This window comes from Orycteropus afer, unplaced genomic scaffold (genome assembly GCF_000298275.1).
Source record: "Orycteropus afer afer isolate SDZICR_OR568_19922 unplaced genomic scaffold, OryAfe1.0 scaffold00008, whole genome shotgun sequence".
NCBI classification, from domain to species: Eukaryota; Metazoa; Chordata; class Mammalia; order Tubulidentata; family Orycteropodidae; genus Orycteropus; species Orycteropus afer.
In genome coordinates, this window is record NW_006921595.1 from 7709317 (window position 1) to 7725496 (window position 16180).

Genomic DNA, 16180 nt, shown 5'->3' on the forward strand with positions numbered 1-16180 from the left:
AAACACTGGTTTCTGGCCTCTCGGTCCTCTGGGTTCAAAAGCAGGATGGCGAGGCACACAGCTGATGGGGGTGCTTTTAGGCTAGGCCGGCCCGTTGGAGGGGAGCCAGTAGGAACCCAAACAAGACATAGGTGTGGGAGGAGGGGCCATCGGGAAGAGTTTGTTTGGTGGCGTCCTGGTCAGCAGCTCGGTGGGCCTTACCCTCTCCTGGTGGGGATGAAAAGAGGAGGTAGGCGGGATGCAGAGATTCCTGGGGAGCGGGAGTGAAGATCAGGGAGGAGTAAAGGCCTGGTTTCTCACCGCCCTTTCTCTAGCCTCATTACCCACACCCATGGGTAGAGTTGCGCAGGGGGAGGAGCAACTCAGGGCCCTGCCGGGAGGGCAGGCCGGCAAGGAGCAAAGTCATCCTTGTCACCGCCCCTCCAGGCACGGGGCTGTCAGGTTTCCTGTTTGAAGGGGGGAAAAAAAAAAAAAAAAGAAGCCCAGCAAAATCCAATAAGGCAAAAAGGGGAGGAGGCAAGAGCGGGCCTTGCGAGGCCTCTGCTGCCGCCCGGGCGCTGGTGCCCCAACCCTGGCCTGGTCTTTGCACCTCGGCCCGGGCCGTGCCAGCCGCTGGCGTTCGGGAAGAGAGCTGGGCCGGCTGGCTGTGCGCGCCCATTAATCTGCCAGGCGGGCGGCGGGCGGGCGGGCTGGGGGCTGTTTGTAACTTTGCTGCCTCGGTCGCCGTGGTCCCCGGGGAGCAGGCTCCTGCGCTCGCTCCCATTGGCCGCCGCCGCGTCAGCTGGTGTGATTTGCTGCTGTCGCTTTTGGCGTTCGGCCATCCAGAAACAAACCAGTTCGATGACTACTAATAGTTATAGCCAGATGTACTAATACACAACAAATCACAGTCCTGCAGAGGGGTGCGCAAATGAATTCCTATTTTGTGAATCCCACTTTCCCCGGGAGCCTGCCCAGCGGCCAGGACTCCTTCCTGGGCCAGCTGCCCCTCTACCCGGCCGGTTATGACGCGCTGAGGCCCTTCCCGGCCTCGTACGGGACGTCGAGCCTCCCGGACAAGACGTACACCTCACCTTGTTTCTACCAACAGTCCAACTCCGTCCTGGCCTGCAACCGGGCGTCCTACGAGTACGGGGCCTCATGTTTCTATTCTGATAAGGACCTCAGTGGCGCCTCGCCCTCAGGCAGTGGCAAGCAGAGGGGCCCCGGGGACTACCTGCACTTTTCTCCCGAGCAGCAGTACAAACCCGACAGCAGCAGCGTGCAGGGCAAAGCCCTCCATGAGGAAGGCACCGACCGGAAGTACACGAGCCCTGTTTACCCCTGGATGCAGCGGATGAACTCCTGCGCGGGTAAGGCATTTCCCTGCAGCGCCCCCCGCCCAAGAGAGTGTAGGGAGAGGGGGAAGGGATCAGGGAAAGAAGGAAGGAAGGAGAGAGGGACAGAGAAAGGAAAAGTAGACGTGAAAAAGAGCCAGAAAGGGAAGCATGAACAAAGTTTCTTTGACTTTTTAAAGAGATTAACAAACAAACCAACAAACAAACCCCAAACCTATTCCCAATGGTCCAGTCAGGCCAAGGCAGAGAAAAGGCAAGGCGCTAGTGTCCATGTAATGTGACACCTTGGGGGGGGGGTCACTGCCACCTTATGTAAGACCGTCTCAAGACAATCTCAAGAGAAAGGAGGCAAGAAAGAGGAAGACTGGGTGAGAGGGAGTGTCTGCCCAAGCTATACCCTAGTAGCCCCCTGCTCAGGTTCCCCAGCTGAGAGGGCCTTCCACACTGCATCCCTGATAACTTCACTTTACTTCCCAACCCTCTCTCATTTCTGCCTTTCAGAAACCCCAATAGTCCCCCTCTGGTCTCTACCAGTGTCTCCCTAAAACCTTGAAGAGCCACATCCCCAGCTTCAGGGTTTCTTTTCTCTCTGTGCTTCCTCCCCTCCTCCCTCTTCCACTCCACTGCTCAGTCTTAGCCAACTTAAGCCTCCCCACCCCTTGTCTGAGCCTCCCACTCCTGGCTTGGGGGGGAAATCCCCCACCCGTGGGCTTCTTTGGCATCAGAACTGACAGTACCACACAGTTCCACATTTCCAGAAATGCCTGCCATCCTTAGCTCCATCTCTTCACCTCTGGTTTCCAAAAACTCCACAGGGAATCTTCTTTTCCCTTGCTGCAGGACACAGTCTAAAGCAGATTTTTTTAAAAAAACTTAATTATAGTATTTTGTTTTAAAATTCACTTCTTTTTTTCAAGGGAGCTTACTGTTACTCAGAAGGGCCATATAATTTTGGGAGAAATTGTAAGAATTTGACAGGGCTGACAATTTAAGTTTCCAAGGAGCATGCTGAATCTTGACATGGTTGGCCATTGGGAACATCCTCACAGAGACCCATGTGTGAATTCTGAGTGGTCTACACTACTACACTACTCGCAAGGTTGCAAACCTATCTCCTTCCAGACACACACACACACACTACCCCACTAAAACACGGCTCAGGGGCCCTGAATTAAGAACACTTTTTCTATTCTTTCACTTGTAATAGTTTTCTTAAGAGACAGATTTTTTAAAAGCATTAACTTTTCACCTTAAGTCGTTTGAGGTGGAAAAAAATCTCGACTAGTATGAAATAATCTTCTCCCATCCAGTCTGCTTTCTGGTCAAATATAGCGGGAGAGGCTAGAGTGCAGACCGAATAGCTTTCAGCGCAGAGGCCCAAGGAGCAGGGAGCCGGGTTGGCTGGTTCGGTCACTGCGACTCTCGCTCACCCGCGCCTGGCCATTCCTGCCCGCAGGTGCTGTGTACGGGAGCCACGGGCGCCGAGGCCGCCAGACCTACACTCGCTACCAGACCCTGGAGCTGGAGAAGGAGTTCCACTTCAATCGCTACCTGACGCGGCGCCGCCGCATCGAGATCGCCAACGCACTCTGCCTGACCGAGCGCCAGATCAAGATCTGGTTCCAGAACCGCCGCATGAAGTGGAAAAAGGAGAATAAGCTTATCAATTCCACGCAGCCCAGCGGGGAGGACTCCGAGGCAAAGGCGGGCGAGTAGATGTCTGGGCAAGGACCAGGCCAGCGCCGCAACCTCCCTGGGCTTTGCCCCCTTGCCCTTGCCTGCTCCCCAAATTTTCTCTCCGCCTGCTCCCACCTGGGGTGCAGCTTCAGGAAAGCCCGGAGCTTTGTAAGCATTTCTAACAACAACAACAACAAAAAAAAAAAAGCCTACAAACACTGGATCTGAGCGATCGGTGGAGCTGGGTGCGTTGCACACATACAGTCTGGCTCCCCAAGGCTGCCTAAACCCGCTCCGGGGCACCAGGGCGTGCCCCGAATTCATCTCTGGCTCTTGTGCGAGCGTCACTGAGCGCCCAAAGCTCAGAGCGCGGGGGTCGCTGTCGGTCTCAGGATTGCTGGGGAGAAAAGAGCCCATTTTGGGGTTTGGGCGTCTCTGCCTCTTTCCCTTGCCACCAAGTCCCGGAGGGCACTATCAAATCGACTCTGTCACTGGAAAGAGGGGGCCTAGGGCCTAGGGCCCCAGCCCTTCCATGACCTCCCAGACCGCCCTCAGATAGGAAGGAGAGTGAGGAACAAAGGGGGACCCCGAGAGAGCTAAGCCTCTTGGCACCGGCTGTAACCGCCAGTGGAAGAGACGCAGCCTCAGCTGAGTGGAGGCAACCTGGGCCCGGAAGGAACTTTACAGCCTGGGGAGCGAGCGGGCTCCTGCGGGCTCCTGCAGACTCCTAGCTCTCGATTCCTGTTCCCAGCCTTCTCGGACACAGCGTCGGCTTCACCACCACAGCAGCTTTAAGGACCTAGCAAGGGGGCCCAGGACCATGGGAGAAGCTGGAATCCTAGCTTTCAAACGTGCCTGGGGCGCCTACGATGCCCGCTGTCCGGCGAAGAGGTCCCCTTTGCCTTTTGGCTATATTTGTGATTTACTTTCGTCTTCTAGAGCCCAGGAAAAGAACCACGGAGCTACCAGGCACTGCAACGACATGCTTCTATTAGCGCCCTCGTTTTACTCTTGGAGGTCTAAGCAAAACACCAGTAATTCGGCCCACGGATCCCCAATTCTTAAACAGCCTCTGTGGCCGCAGGGAGCCTGGGCCCACTGGCCAGGTTCACTGAGAACCTTCCGGCTTGGGGCCCGGCTGCCCCGAGGAAGGGAACCGGCTGGCAAAGATTCTCCAGGCTGGATAATTAAGCAAATCAAATGGCAAGCTAATGACACAAAAACCATATTTTTCACGAAAGAAAAATCGACTCCGGTCATAAAAGTGTGTGGAATTTGACCTCGCCTCGGAAAAACACTACACAAAAGCTATCTTTAATAGACGCCTGTCATTTAAGAGCGGCAGGGACACTGTCCCTCATGCACTCACAAAAACAGAGCCATAATTGTAGCTGCTGCCGCTGCTGCAGGCAGGATTTATTTCCCCAATTGGCTAAATGGCCTCCTCCCTTCCCCGAAGGTGATATCTGTATTTTCAAAATTCAGAGCTGCCGGCAGGACGGGCACAATCGAGACCAATCTCGACACAAAATGAGAGGGGCTGCAAAACGGGGGAAATAAAGTTGTTGTGAATGCCAAAATTCGAGCCACCCTCTCCCCCTGATCCTTTGCATCCTCGCCGGACGCACGATCGGCAGCTGACGGCCTCACAATTGGTACATCCTAATGGAACTGCGAGGGAAATGTAATAATTTTGCCATAATGGGCTGTAACCTCAGTTCGACCCCGGCCCTTGCAGCCCGGGGTCGGAAGCGGGGCGATGCGACTTGCCTCCAGCGGGTGGCGCTCGAGTCCGACTGAACGGCGGCGGCGGACGACGGGCACGAGCCTGGGGTGCGCGCGCCACCCCTCTCGCCTCCACCCAACTCCCCCATTAGTGCACGAGTTTACCTCTAGAGGTCATCAGGCAGGATTTACGACTGGACAACAAAAGCACGTGATTCGAAGTCGTACCCCATATTTGGGTGCCTACGTAGGAGGGAACCAAGTACATGTCCCAGTCATTTCCATAATTCATCATAAATTGTGCAAGGGTGCTATAGACGCACAAACGACCGCGAGCCACAAATCAAGCACACATATCAAAAAACAAATGAGCTCTTATTTTGTAAACTCATTTTGCGGTCGCTATCCAAATGGCCCGGACTACCAGTTGCATAATTATGGAGATCATAGTTCCGTGAGCGAGCAGTTCAGGGACTCGGCGAGCATGCACTCCGGCAGGTACGGCTACGGCTACAATGGCATGGATCTCAGCGTCGGCCGCTCGGGCTCCGGCCACTTTGGCTCCGGGGAGCGCGCCCGCAGCTATGCGGCCGGCGCTAGCGCGGCGCCAGCCGAGCCCAGGTACAGCCAGCCGGCTACGTCCACGCACTCGCCTCCGCCCGACCCGCTGCCCTGCTCCGCCGTGGCCCCCTCGCCCGGCAGCGACAGCCATCACGGCGGGAAAAACTCCCTGGGCAACTCCAGCGGCGCCTCGGCCAACGCCGGCAGCACCCACATCAGCAGCAGAGAGGGGGTTGGCACGGCGTCCGGAGCCGAGGAGGACACCCCCGCCAGCAGCGAGCAGGCGAGCGCGCAGAGCGAACCGAGCCCGGCGCCGCCTGCCCAACCCCAGATCTACCCGTGGATGCGCAAGCTGCACATAAGTCATGGTAAAGCCAGCCTTTTTCTAAATCCACGCGGCTGCGAGGACGCAGCTCTCGGTACCCTCTTTCTCCTTCGCTGCCCTCTCCCTGCTTCTCCCCTGGTCTCGCCTCTCGCAGCCCCACCGCGCCTCTCCCTGCGGTTCTCTCTCCCCCTGCCTTCCTCTTTCCTCCTCTGTGCCGCGTCCTGCACTCGCAGATTGGTGCGGGGGTTTGTTGGGGGAGCCGTCGCTGACCCGGCGAGTTTATACGTTAAAAGGGGGAGGGGAGGAAAAAACCCTATCTTGAACCCCAGCGCCTTGGAACGCGCTTCCCGGTCAAACCAGCCAAGCAGGGCGCAGAGAGGTAGAGGACAGCAGTAGGGGCCGTGAATCGGGCTTGTCAGGACGGATAATTTATGAGGAGGGCGACGCTGGCTGGGGAAACAGCGTTACTAATTAGAGCCCCCGAAAAGGGGCTTGGGGGGAATAACCGAGGCGAGAGCCGGCGGGATTCTCAAGTTTGGGGGCAGGAGGGAGAAAGAAGGGAAGAAAAAGCAACCAGGCGCCCCAAAGGTGCAGGCTGGAACAGGAGGCGGCTCTCGGGGCTGGAACTTTAACGAAGGGTGACTTGGAGGCCACTTGGGCGCTCAGGAAAGGGCCGTGCTTCAATGGCTGTCTGAGTGGTGGGCAGCCTGGGAGGGCTATGGCCCCGGCTCAGGGCGCGCCTGGGGCAGGGCCAGAGGGCAGGAGAGGGCCGAGGGCCAGCCAGGGCAGCCCTCTGGGACGCGGCTCCAGCCTCAGATGGGCCGATTGTTCCCAGAGTCCAAATCGTATTGTTTTCTTTCTAGAGAGGAAGAGGGAAGGAAACTCGGGAGGGGTGGGAGGGCGTGGAGGGAGGACTTGTTGAGCCTTTCGCGCCCCCCTTCACTGCTCAGGACCCTGGCTCGTCCATCTGGTGGACTTCAGAAACCGGGGGGCTGAGGAGTTGGTGGCTAAACCGCTGACTTTTCTGTTGCAGACAACATAGGCGGCCCGGAAGGCAAAAGAGCCCGGACGGCCTACACGCGTTACCAGACCCTGGAGCTGGAGAAGGAGTTCCACTTCAACCGCTACCTGACCCGCCGAAGAAGGATTGAAATAGCCCATGCTCTTTGCCTCTCCGAGAGACAAATTAAAATCTGGTTCCAAAACCGGAGAATGAAGTGGAAAAAAGATAATAAGCTGAAAAGCATGAGCATGGCGGCGGCGGGAGGGGCCTTCCGCCCCTGAGCGTTGAAAGTACTGAGCGGTATTAGCGGATCCCGCGTAGTGTCAGTACTAAGGTGACTTTCTGAAACTCCCTCGTGTTCCTTCTGTGAAGAAGCCCTGTTCTCGTTGCCCTAATTCATCTTTTAATCATGAGCCTGTTTATTGCCATTATAGCGCCTGTATAAGTAGATCTGCTTTCTGTTCATCTCTTTGTCCTGAATGGCTTTGTCTTGAAAAAAAAAAAAATAGATGTTTTAACTTATTTATATGAAGCAAGCTGTTACTTGAAGTAACTATAACAAAAAAAGAAAAGAGAAAAAAAAAAACACAAAAAAAGTCCCCCTTCGACCTCGTTTAGTGCCAATGTTGTGTGTTGCACTCGAGTTGTTAACTGTGCATGTGCGTGGAAGTGTTCCTGTCTCAATAGCTCCAAGCTGTTAAAGATATTTTTATTCAAACTACCTATATTCCCTGTGTAATTAATGCTGTTGTAGAGGTGACTTGATGAGACACAACTTAACTTGTTCAACGTGTAGTGACTAGTGACTCTGTGACGAAAACTGTGACTCCAAGCGGTGTGTCCCTGCGTGCCTTTGTAGGACCCTTTGCACGAACTCTGGAAGTGGCTCTTATAAGCGCAGCTTCAGTGATGTATGTTTTTGTGAACAAAGTTACAAATACTGTCCAAGTCTGGCTGTTTAAGCAAACTGTGATCAGCTTTTTTTTTTTTTTTTTGTATTTGTTTTTAAGGAAAAAAAAAATACTGACTGGAAACAAAAAAATAAACTTTCTATTGTAAGTTCTCTTGGTTTGGTTTATGCCAACTAGTGAGCGGCTCTTTCTGCTTTCCTGTCTCTCTGTCCAGTCCTGAAAGCCAAGGAGTGGGGCTACCTGAGCAGCCTGCCTATCTATGCAAGGAGGCCTCAGTCCAACCCCTGACCTGCCGCCTTCCTCTCTGACCCATCAGAAAGTTCAGGGCACCAAGTGGAGGAGCTTCAGGCCAGTCCAAAGCCTCAGTCCACCTTGCCCATCTCTGAGGAAATGAAGTGAACTTTCTGGGTACAAAAGGAAGAGGAGGAGATGAAAAAGAAGGAGAAAGAAAGTAGGGCTTTGTTAGCGGCCCTCAAGGCCCACACAGGTCCTATTTCTCTCCTAGGCTGTCCTGGGCCTCCACTTGCTGCATGGGCTACTATGCCAGCTTATGTTCCCCAAACCCTGTACCCTTACCCCACCCCAGCACCCATTCCCCATACCTCACCCTGCACCCAGTGGCCTTTAAAAAAAAAAAAAAAAAAAACTACAATTAATTTGCTACAAATGGAAGGTTACTTACCCCATCCTAGCCCGATTGGGGAACTCCTCAGAGCAGCTAAAGCGCAACTAGAGATTCGCACATTTACGGACTGCTTACACTGATGCCGTCTTTCCTTTTAAAAGTTATAAAACAGTAAACTTTATAAGCCCCAGTTCCGGCTATATGACATTTGGGTGCCAAATGAATAGGGTTTTGTCTATGAATTAGATCGTAAAATCATCCATAGCACAGACAGATCGGCTCACTGGCTATAAAACGTCACGTGGGGCCATTAAAGTAAGTTTTATGGTTTTGGGGAGTTGACATCCAACATTATATACCACATAACATATAATCTCACTGACGCTGGACTCCATTTGACTCTTTTGCAGGCTACGTGTGCCGCCTGGTCATTCAAATTGTCAATTTAGGTCCAGAAGTGTCCAAACCACAAGTCTCAAAACCCTGAAAAATGCCTCCTTTCGAGTTAAGGTAAGCTCGCTTCCGGAGCGCTTTCAAGTTTATTTGTACTCTGAAAACTTTCTTCCTCGCTCTCTCCTTCTCTCTCCGGCTCCCTAACTCTGAAGCTGCCTCTCCATTCAAATGGGGAGAGCAAACTTCTGCCCACATCAGCAGCACCAGGAACCGGTTGGCGGAGGCACCACTGTGCAAAGCGCTTGTGGCCGTGCCGCATCCCCAGGCCTGACTTTAATTGCTGCACAACCGCGGATGTTAATGACTTCCGCTGCTTCTCCCCGGCGTGCAAAAGGATGATTTTTGTGTGCGAGCGGATCTGTGTGGGGCGATTTGGCAGGGATGCTCCCCTCCCCCCAGTAGGGATCTCGCCGGGTCTAGGGACTTTGGGGGTCGTGGAGCCCTGGGATGGGGGCTGGGAGACAGTGGGCCGCCGACCGCGGGTGCCGAGGGCCTCGCAGCGCTTGGGAGTTTGAAAGAAAGGCCGGGGCAGAGCCGAGGCGGACTCTGGAGGGATTCCTTACGGGGCTGTGGCAATATGTCTTTGAGGGCCGGGGTCATCTGGCAGGACTCGAGTGAGGCGGCAGCCTTCGGGGCCGAGTTTCAGACTGGCTCGAGAGTGCTGGAGGATGGCGAGGCCAGCTAGGCGCAGGTTGGGCCCCTGGGTTGCGAGGCCGAGGCCAGAGTGCAAGCGACAGGCAGGACGCTGGGCGCCAAGGGTCCCCACCTGGGAGAGGGGCGCTCAGCACCCCTCCCCCGCACCCAGGCCCAGACCCTGAATCTTGTTTGCCTGAATGTTCTTTTTATTTCGGTGGGACTGTTCTCACCCGCTTGTGAGTCTGAAGCAATAAACTTTATGGCCGGATTTAACTTTAGTCTTTGAATCCCCAGGCTAAATGAAAGGGGTGAAAGCGCTTTCTTTACTTCCACCTGGCTTCTCTCTCTCTTTCCTCTTTCCTTTTCCTCTCTTCCTTTGTAGAATTTAAACTTCTACAGGACTCTCAAAAGGCCACTTAGGGCTAACATTAAAGATTAGAGCAATTTACTCTCCCTCAACATACAAACAAATTCTCTCTCTTCCCAGCTGCACCCTAAAGTTTGAGGGGAAATCGAGGTGCCTTCAATGCCCAACTTAAAAGTCCCCAGAGCTATTAGGTTGTTTTTCCTGACACATCATAAAGGGAAGAAATGGGTCCTTCGTCAGTAGGAGATTTCCGCCTTTCTTTTGTTAGCAACTCCTTCTGTTTGATCCCAGGAAATTTACATAATCTATGATTTCCAAAACAGTCCTCAAAATTACACCAACGGGTGAAGTAAGGTGAAATAGATTTTCCCTGAGTACAATTCCATCTTGGCCCCAGCCACCCTTTCTCCACCCCAACCCTCTACATTCTTAGTGGCAAATGTGAGTGACGGGGATGCTGTGGCCTGTCTTGAGGTCTTTCTCTGGATGGGTATCCACAAGAGATTGAGGGATTTTTTCCCATCTTGCTGAGGAATTAAGTCAACTTCTCCAACTGGACTCAAATGAAACAAACAAACAAAAAAGATGAAGTCTCCTGTCTCCAAATGCTTTTTTGCTTTAGGAGCTGTGTAGTTTTCTCCAAGTGCTCACTAGTGAAGGTATTTACCAAATGCTTAAAGTGAAATTGTTCAAAGAATGGATTTGATACTTTATTGTGTGCGGGCCTCTACATTCAACATAGGTCCAACAGATGTCCCTAAAGTCAGTCAGAGGTTGGCAAAGAAAAGCTGGGAAGCTTTCTTGAAAAATCAAACCCTTTCACAACTTCCGCTTTTGATGAATAGTGACAAGGTGGATCATTTTGTATAACCTATTAGAGTGACCATTACATTTTCAGCATTTGGGAAAGTGTGTTCACATCTTAGTGGACCCAGAATGAAAACTCTATTTGAGTATGCATTCTGTTTTATTGTTATATGTACCTTTGAGAATTCTGAATCTTTTGTTTTACTGCTGTTAGGTTTGGGTTCTTTATTGGAAAATCTTGGCTCAAGGTTCTGTTTCGGTTACTCATTTGGTGATCTTGCTTGAGTGACTTCTTAGTGACTGAAATCAGAAGCAAAGAGTGGTGAGGATACTGGCAGTTTTGTTTGAGTAACTTGCTTAGAGAAGGCATCCACATCATCTCTGTGGCCACATCCCACCCTGGGGTGTAGGAATGAGCAGAAAGGCTATTTGCCTCATATCCGACATCTTACAACATATAGAATCTTTCTCATGAGTTAATCCAGGTTACAAATATTGTTAGCTTGCTTTTATTTGTGAGTGTTAATCTTTATAAAAGTTAAGTGGAGTTTAAGAAAGCAACCCAACCCATATGGAGTTAAATGACTTTTTAAAAATTCAGCACCCAGTCAGACTCCTGTGAATGTTGGTGGAGAATTCCCCCCTTCCTTTCTTCCTATTTTCATAGGAAGCATACTAAAGAGGACAGCTGGTTATCTGTTCATTTTGTAGATAAGTTATTTCTTTGTGTGCATTCTTTTGGGTTGTTTTTACCAAGGGACTGACTTGGGTGTGTGTGTGTGTGGGGGGGAACTCTGTCACTGAGTGCTTTATGAAGACATCCAGCCTCAGCCGGTGGCAGAAGTGTGTCTGTGTTCCTTGTCTTATAAAAGGAGAAACAGAAACGTCCGCAATGTGGAGGGCCCCGTTTGTTTCCATAAGCTAAAAAGACATTATTTCCTGAACTATAAATATAATAGGAAGCTTCTGGTCACACTTAGGAATTTGTTAGGGTTTCCATGTCTGATTTCACATTATGCCAGGATTTCTTTTTCTTGCTCTTTCCTCTGCTTCATTGTTGGAGACTCTAGGAGAGCAAGACAGAATTTCCTACCAGAAATGGAGTGATTTTCATTTGTGGAGATGGGTATATTCTATATCCAAACAACTAGTAAGGAGAGAGTAAACCACATCTTGAAAGATGAGTTAAGAAAGAGGAAAATAATTTTTTTTTTTTTTTTAGCTTAAAAGATGCCCTTCGCAGTCTCTTCCCCTGTCTTTGCTGGGGAGGGGAGGTCTGTGTGTGGCTTGCCCACCATGGAGAGTACAAAGTATAGTGTCTCCATCCCTTTGGCTGATCAGAGGGAATTTCCCTTCAGTCAATGACAAAACTATAAACGGGGCTCCCAGGCATGACTGAGAGGCTCAGTCCAGGCTCCCACTGACATAAAAGAGGGGATCCATAGTCCTTACCATTCTAAGCCCCAGAACTGGAGGATCTGCCCAGGTTTGTTTTGTTTGGTGTTTTTCTCAAGGAAGTCTGTCCCCTCACCAGATCCCCTCCCCATAAACTGTTCTTTTCAATAATAATATTTGTTATGAAGGTTATTGGGTAATTATTGCGATTTTGTGAAGCAGCCTTTGCTTGAGGTGAAGTCTGTCATCGCCTAACAAATGACGCCCGTGCAGTTCACTGCCGGGTTAAGTAAATGCGGGGAAGATAAATCTGCACACCCTAGGACTCGCCAGCAGAGCACGCTTTAGTACAAGTTCACAGTCAACTCGCCCGCCTGGGCCAGCTCTCCCAACAATTAGGGCTGCGTCTTTATTTTTAAATAAAGAAAAAAATATCTTCAATTCCCACTGCTTGCTTTCTCCCCATCTTCCTTTTCCTTTCATTTTTTTTGCAAGGTTCTCCCAGCCCATTCCAAATTTTCCTTGTAAATGCAATCACCAGTGATTTCAAGGTAATCTAGTTCCTATCTAAGCTCTGGCAAAAAGAGGTAGGAAACTGATTTGACAGGAAATATAGTCACAATCCCCCCCCCAAGAATAAAAATCCCATTCACTCTCTTATTCCAAAGGCAGTGGGAGAAGTAGGGCGTCCCTGAGATCCTAGGGGGCCCCTTCCCCCTGAAAGAAGCAGCACAGCTTTGTGTATCTTTGTGGTTGGTGCGTTACAACTGCAGGTCAAAAAGTTGAGGGTCAAAAGTTTACGTTGTGCAGCACTCTTAGTCATCTGCCCAGACAGAGTTTGATGTCAATGTTAGAGCTGCGATCTTGACTATCAGCACAAAAGATAAAATGGCTCGGAGTGACGCGTGTATCATGGTATGGACTCCAGGTGAACCCTAGTGGTTGAATGACCTCAATTACGGAGGAAAGGATAGAGAATTCCTCTTTTCAAGAGTAATATACACTGTATTTCATCTTGAATTATCACTCCCATTCTGAGAGAATAGCAGCAGGTAAATAGGCATAGATTACTGAAACACCAACACCTTAGATGCTGGAGAACCAGGAATCTACTTGTGGGTTTGTCACAAAACAAAAGTGCTCAAAAATCAACAGAAAATCCCTAAAAGAATAATGTAGCAAGTTCCCAATGTTCCATTCTAGCTTCAAAGGCAAGAGCATGGGACAAGAAACCTTTATTTATTTTTAAAAGTGATTTTGATTGGCCGGGTTGTTGTTTTTTATTTTTTAATGACCCCTAAAATGTGCGAGACATGAACAAACACAAACACTTCTTTTAAAATGTATTTTTTATGATTTTCAAAACTAGATAATGCTTTTTCTGGAGCTGCCACCCAATGATGGGATTCTCCCCTCCACTCCTCCAGTGAGGAAATGGTTGTTATTGCCATAAAAGTGCCCCTGTTGTTTGAAATTTTTAAATTACCTTTATTGTTAAGCCTCAACCAAACATAAGAAATGCTACTACCATCTATAAGTGAATAACTAAACTCCAGAGTATGTGCCATTTGAGCAGGAAGGTAGAATACACAAATGCCAGGTCACTTTCTAAGATCAATGACCATGGCAGAGTGCTGCTTTCCAGAAAATACTTTTAAAAAATACATTTGGAGTAGAAGCTAAGGAGAGTGAGGGGGGAAAAAAAAAACTAAGTCAGAAGGATGAGAGAATGGAAAAGAAAGGGAATAATGTATTAAGGAAGCAGACTGGAACCATGCCTTGTGTGTGAGTTGCAACTAGACAGCTAGACAATATTTGATTTTTCCTGCATATAGATTGGCTGTAAGTGTTGGTACCATTAGAATTTATTTTCTGGGGTCATATTTTCCTTTTCTATGCACTGATCTTTAACTGATCAGCCTAGGTAAGAAGAGAAGAAAAAGATGTTTTGGATTTTTTTAGGGTTTAAAAAAAAAAAACTTTAGATAGGTAACTCTACTGTTCAAAATAGGCATTTTCAGGGATTTGTTTAAGATTATCCCAATGCATTTTTGTTGGTTGGATTTAATGGTGCCAGGTATGTTCAGTGGCAAAATAAATATTACCCAAACACTGTCTTCATGGAAGTAATTAGGTTGTTTCCACTGTGCAATGTGTAAAGTTTTCACTCTGGCCAAGAGTTTGAAGCCAAATGGGGGTGTGCCAGATGAAAATAGAAAAGAAACAACTGTGGTGATTGCTGTTACAACAGGGAACACTTTACCACATCTGAGCTAGTGAGCTAAAGAAAACTGAAACCCTCTCTATTACTCACCAAGACAATTAAGTGTCTCTTCAAGAAAATCTTTTCATTATATTTTAGGTTCAAAACACATGACATACCTGGAAACAGTCAGCTTCAATAATCATAGACACCTTTTTAGCTAGTCTTTAAATTAAAAGAAAATAGAACCTACAGAAGTTTTGGTTTGAGAGTGCTTTTTTATCCTGAAAATTCCTGTCTTTAGGCCTCTCATATAATCCTGGTCAAAAATCATGTATAGTTGACATGTAAATTTCAATCTTATATCCTGGGTTGTTTGTTATTTTAAACTATTACAAGGAAATTGCTCTCAAACAATTAATTGATCAAATGACTAATAGATAAAGTGTTGGTCCTCTTGAATGGTATGGCTAGGGTATGTGGGGGGAAGCCCTCTGATGCCATCATAGGCATTTTGAAATTCAGCCATTCCCGTGTTTGCTCCATAGACACGTTCTAGATAGAGAACAGTCTGGGGGACTCTCACTCCAAAGAACAAAGGACAAATACAGTCAATACATTCCATAACGTTTACATTTCCTTTGCTTTTCCCCCTTGGTTTTCCCTGAGAAGGAATGACCTGGGCAAAGCACCCTACTCTCTAAAAGACACTGTATAGACCTTTTAGAAGCGCAAAGTCCAAGGCCGAGGTGAACTTCAGGTCAGCGCGTCTAACAAATATGAAAATGTCGGCTGGTGAAGGGCGCGCCTTGTGATTTAACAAAGACTGTCAATGTGTAAGATTAATAAGAAACAAAATGCACACGGTGTCACTGTTCGGTCACTTTGAAACTTGGGACAGGGTTGCATTCAAGAGGGAAGGCTGTTCCAAATATATTCAAAATGATTCAAATCAGATTCAAACCAGGCTGCAAATGCTGCCTCCCTCTTGCCCTCCCTCTCCCTCGGATTCCCTTCACTCTCCTCCATCTGGGATGCGAGGACAGGATGAAAAGTTACTTCACTTAATGGGATTTTAAGAAAGCTTTTGTTGGGAATATATGTTATCCCTGCACATGGAAATGAGCAAATGTGCTTACTAGTTTCCCAAGAAAAGGATAACACTTTTACCCTGCTTGGGATTGGAGCCAGTTGGTGTGCGAAGATTAGCACGCTCCCTCTCTGCTTGATTTCAGGGCATCCCATCTTTTCTCTGGTGAGATGCTGCTGGTAAACTTTAGTTTGTTTATTAATTGAGTTAGTTTATTTCTGGCATTGCTTTGGTGTCTTGGGTCTTATATTAAGGCAAGAGGTGTCTTTTAAAATGTTTTTCAAAAGGTTATTTGATTCAATGGAATGATGCTATGGCTTGCAAAGGGAGATTGTGGAAGGATGAGAAAAGGTACTGAGATTGTTTATTACAGCCATAAATCTTGCAGTAAAATGTCAAAATGTCGGTGTGTAAGATAACACTTGGTGGTCCTGGCTCCGTTTGTGTTTATGATACGAACCACAAAGACAAGTTACAGGCCTTGGGGGATTCTGTGTAAGCCCATCTTCCTCAAGTAATAGAACCACATGAAACACAGGCACAGTTAACTCATTTAGGTCAGCCATATACAAAAAAGTGCCAGTGACTCGATAATACTTAAAAACAGAAACTCGGTAGGAGTTCTGAGGTTAAACAACAATGAGTTTTGTATTTTAGTGTCCGTAAATAATATTTAACAGGCATCCTTAAGTCCTAGTACTCAAGGCTGATGACATGGGGGGGCAAGATTTCCTTGTCATGATTTTTCTCCCCCTGAGGCTTAGAGAGCCCAGATTGTAATATATATTATATCATAATATATGTACATACTATTTATATGATATATGTATATATGATTTGCTCTTGCTGTGGAAAGACGCTGGTTTGGGCAGCTGTATCAGAAGCTAGATTTTTTTTTTCCAAGTCTAGAGAGGATGTCTACAGATTATACTCAGTGGTGATTTCTGTTCACAGCTCATGTTTCATTAAAAACAAAACAAAAAAATAGCAGGGTGCCACACGTCAATGGACAGCACTCTATACACACACAATGTACAAAACCTCTTTGTACCACTTCAGGGTGAT

The 16180-nt window shown here is 48.6% G+C and overlaps 2 protein-coding genes across 2 annotated transcripts; both read left to right on the forward strand.

Moving 5' to 3' along the window:
- The first annotated feature begins 910 nt into the window (after positions 1–910).
- HOXA6 (homeobox A6) lies at positions 911–3053 on the forward strand. Its single transcript, XM_007945670.2, has 2 exons — positions 911–1352; positions 2794–3053. The coding sequence occupies exons 1-2, from the start codon at positions 911–913 to the stop codon at positions 3051–3053; spliced, it is 702 nt and encodes a 233-aa protein (XP_007943861.1).
- A 2053-nt stretch (positions 3054–5106) lies between these two features.
- Positions 5107–6909, forward strand: HOXA5 (homeobox A5). Its single transcript, XM_007945678.2, has 2 exons — positions 5107–5668; positions 6659–6909. Exons 1-2 carry the CDS (start codon positions 5107–5109, stop codon positions 6907–6909), a joined length of 813 nt encoding a protein of 270 aa, XP_007943869.1.
- Positions 6910–16180: the final 9271 nt, after the last annotated feature.

Bases quoted from the DNA above. Each gene is read 5' to 3' on its own strand.
- HOXA5 (XM_007945678.2), top strand. From the start codon at position 5,107: ATGAGCTCTTATTTTGTAAACTCATTTTGCGGTCGCTATCCAAATGGC. The intron at 5,669-6,658 runs GTAAAGCCAGCC...TTTCTGTTGCAG, and splicing joins CAAGCTGCACATAAGTCATG to ACAACATAGGCGGCCCGGAA.
- HOXA6 (XM_007945670.2), top strand. From the start codon at position 911: ATGAATTCCTATTTTGTGAATCCCACTTTCCCCGGGAGCCTGCCCAGC. The intron at 1,353-2,793 runs GTAAGGCATTTC...TCCTGCCCGCAG, and splicing joins GCGGATGAACTCCTGCGCGG to GTGCTGTGTACGGGAGCCAC.